General features: G+C 44.4%; 1 protein-coding gene across 1 annotated transcript; it reads right to left on the bottom strand.

Moving 5' to 3' along the window:
- Positions 1-1,618: 1,618 nt before the first annotated feature.
- On the bottom strand, positions 1,619-2,741 carry LOC143848755 (protein EXORDIUM-like 2). Its single transcript, XM_077357793.1, has one exon. It carries the CDS (start codon positions 2,665-2,667, stop codon positions 1,753-1,755), a length of 915 nt encoding a protein of 304 aa, XP_077213908.1. The 5' UTR covers positions 2,668-2,741; the 3' UTR covers positions 1,619-1,752.
- Positions 2,742-2,998: the final 257 nt, after the last annotated feature.

The following is a 2,998-nucleotide window of genomic DNA, read 5'->3' as shown; positions in this document are numbered from 1 at the left end:
GGAACCGAACTAGTGATCTAAAGCAACTTGATTTTATTAAAAAACAGCAGTACATTGTACATGGGCTATGGTTTAGACGCACATATGATTGATGGCTTCTAATTGGGCCCACTAAAAAGAATGCAAAATAGCCAACAGTACTAGATGCTTCATGCTGATAAACATAAATTGAGGACCATGCTCATGATTGACGACATACAATGGGCCCCACCTCAAGAAAACAAACAAATTGACATGAGGTTGGTGGGGGAATATGGGGCTGCTACTGACTCAAGGATGACACCCACTAAACCTAGCTAGTGGTGGCACCCATGCCCAATAATGCTCCAACCCACTTACATTTCAAATTGAGGGTAAATGTTTGCATTACATCATTACACCTACCACCTAAACAGAGACCCATCTCATTATTGCTTTCTTCTTACAAGGGGGATAGCAAATCCCTGGATAAGCAATTCAAATTTGAGGCTTGAGGAGAAGGCCAAGTAGGCGACGAGATTGGCTCATGGTTTTAAATTTCGGTTTTTACCAAGATCAAAATTTTTTTCGGCTGAAATTATAAGAATTTTAAAGAAATTTTCACTGCAACTAAAATAGCTGCCGGAATTTCAATTTGGGCTAAGGCTCAAATCAAAACCAAAAATTTCAATCCTTGGATCGGGGGAGGTAGAATGTTGGAGGGTGTTAGAATATGTGGGATCCAACGGTTGGATTGTATTAAGATCACTGATAGGGTATAAAAACAGCAACCTGTAACAGGCCGACACCTGTCCAGGAGTATTATTGTAATTACCTCAGAGTAGGTAAACTCAAACTTATGGCAGGTCGACACCTGTCTTGGAGTAGGTGAACTCAAACCTATAGCAGGCCGCCACCTGTCCAGGAGTGGGTAATCCCACGTCACCAATTTTCCCCTATAAAAGGGAATTCAAGGTTCAAACCAATGGGTAATGTAATACCCTCTTCTCTCCCACTCTTAAAACTAGCTCTGCACTCTTGTTCATACTGACTTGAGTGTCGAAGGACCTGTCCGGAGTAACACTCCGGGTTGGTCTTCTGACCTCGTTTGCTCCTTGTGCAGGACGCAGCTCCTTATCCCGTTCACTTCAGCTCTTCGGGTCCTCCAACTCAGCTCTGACGTCACTGTTACCGATTTTAGATCTAACATCACCGTTGGATCATCTTGGAGGTAGATTTGGTATGTTGGCTAAATGATGAGACTAGATAAATTAGGCAGGTGGATATGAAGAGGCGAGCGAGAAATATTAGGAAAGTAGATTTAATTAGGTAGATTTGATTAGGATTCTTTCTTCCATAGTTATCTTAATTTCCCTTCTATCCTTGTCATGTAAGTGCTCTATATAAGAGCACTAACCTACTCCTTGTAATTTATTCAAGAATAATAGAGCTCGTCTCCCCGTATCATTCCCCCAAACCCAATTATTAACAACGTAGCATCAGACATGATAAGACACGTGGCAACCGAAAATCCCTATCAACTAAAGTGGATGTGACTTTCCAAAGCACCCATTGATTTTCCATTCTCCCTATAATAAGCAGCACCATTAATCCTCTAAACCCCTCAATCATTAGATTAATCCAAAAGAATCGCATCACATTATTGAAAAAGAAAAATTCTTCTTTTCTTTGCCTCTTTAACTTTTCGATTTTTACATACAACACAAAACGACAAACATCAGGTGTATTATATATATACACACACACATAACACGATACAAAAAGGTGGGACCCTCAAACGAGCGGAGCACAAACGGAAGTCTGCGGGTCCCACATGGCAGGCAACAGGTACCTACGCCCATTCACACCCCGCGCATTATAGCTAGCACCCGTAGACCCGTCCACCAAAACCTGACCCGGATAACCCGGATACGCCCCTTTACCAAAAATCCCCGTACAAGCCGATACAGCCTCTAACGGCGCCGTTGACGGACCTTGAAAATAGCCGTTATCAAACGGATTCGTAACGGTGCCCGCTAAAACAGTCGCCAAATTAATTACCAATCCGTCCATGCCCACGTCATTATTAGGCGCGACCAGGGGCGGAGTCTGTGGCCCGTAGATAGGCTGGTGGAACGGCCAAGCACATTGACCCGGACACTGAGTCACCGAGTCACCAACCCAGACGTACGCGAACCGAGTCGCACCCTTCCCCGCCGAGCCATGGGTCCCACATCGGCTCATACAGAACCCTTCTACGGAAACATCTTTCGCCGTTAAAATCACGTTGATCGTGTTCTTTCCGTTGGATTTTGCTGCCAGCGTTTTGATATTGACACTCGTGAGTGATTTTCCTAAGGACAAGTTTTGGTCGAGGAATTGCTTTCCTAAGAGGATATGGGTCGGGCCAGCTTTGTATTTGTCGGTGGTTTTCCACCAGGAAGAAACGGACGGTGGAGATGTGGGTTTGGCTGGGCTGAGAGATTGGATGAAATCGACGACTATGGCTCGTTGGGAAGGGGAGAATGAACCATACCAGATGAGATTAACGGTTAGATTGCCTTTGAGGAGAAGGCCGTTGTGGTATTTGAGGACGAGGGGTTGTTGTTGTACGAGGGCTGAGAGTTTTCTTGTGGTGGCAGAGGAGGGGTAAAAGAGGAAAGAAAGGTAGAGGAGGGTGAGGAGGGTAAAATGGGAAAGAGAAACCATTTTTCTTTTTTCTGGGGTTGTATCTAGTTCTAGTGTTACTGAAACTTGCAGCAGCTTTGTTGAGTGAAGAAAGGTGAAGAAGGGGATGAGATTTTATATATGGAGTTTAGACACATGGTTAACAGCTGTGAACGAGAAGGTGTCCACGTCAGCAGGCCAGCCTGGCATCTGGGTGTCCAGCTTCTCTGTGACGTGTTGCTACACATTACGAGATTTTTTCTGAAAGACGAAAATGCCCCTTTGCTTTATCTCCTTATATCCATTTAATCATGCTTTCGTGAGGGATAGGATGGTAATTTGGACCGTAGTATTGGGTTGGTGGGTTTGTGGT

The sequence above is a fragment of the Tasmannia lanceolata genome, unplaced genomic scaffold, assembly GCF_043159265.1.
Source record: "Tasmannia lanceolata isolate RefF3 unplaced genomic scaffold, GAP_Taslan_0.1 ptg000016l, whole genome shotgun sequence".
In the NCBI taxonomy this organism is placed as follows: domain Eukaryota; kingdom Viridiplantae; phylum Streptophyta; class Magnoliopsida; order Canellales; family Winteraceae; genus Tasmannia; species Tasmannia lanceolata.
This window is presented reverse-complemented; position numbering and strand designations above follow the sequence as displayed.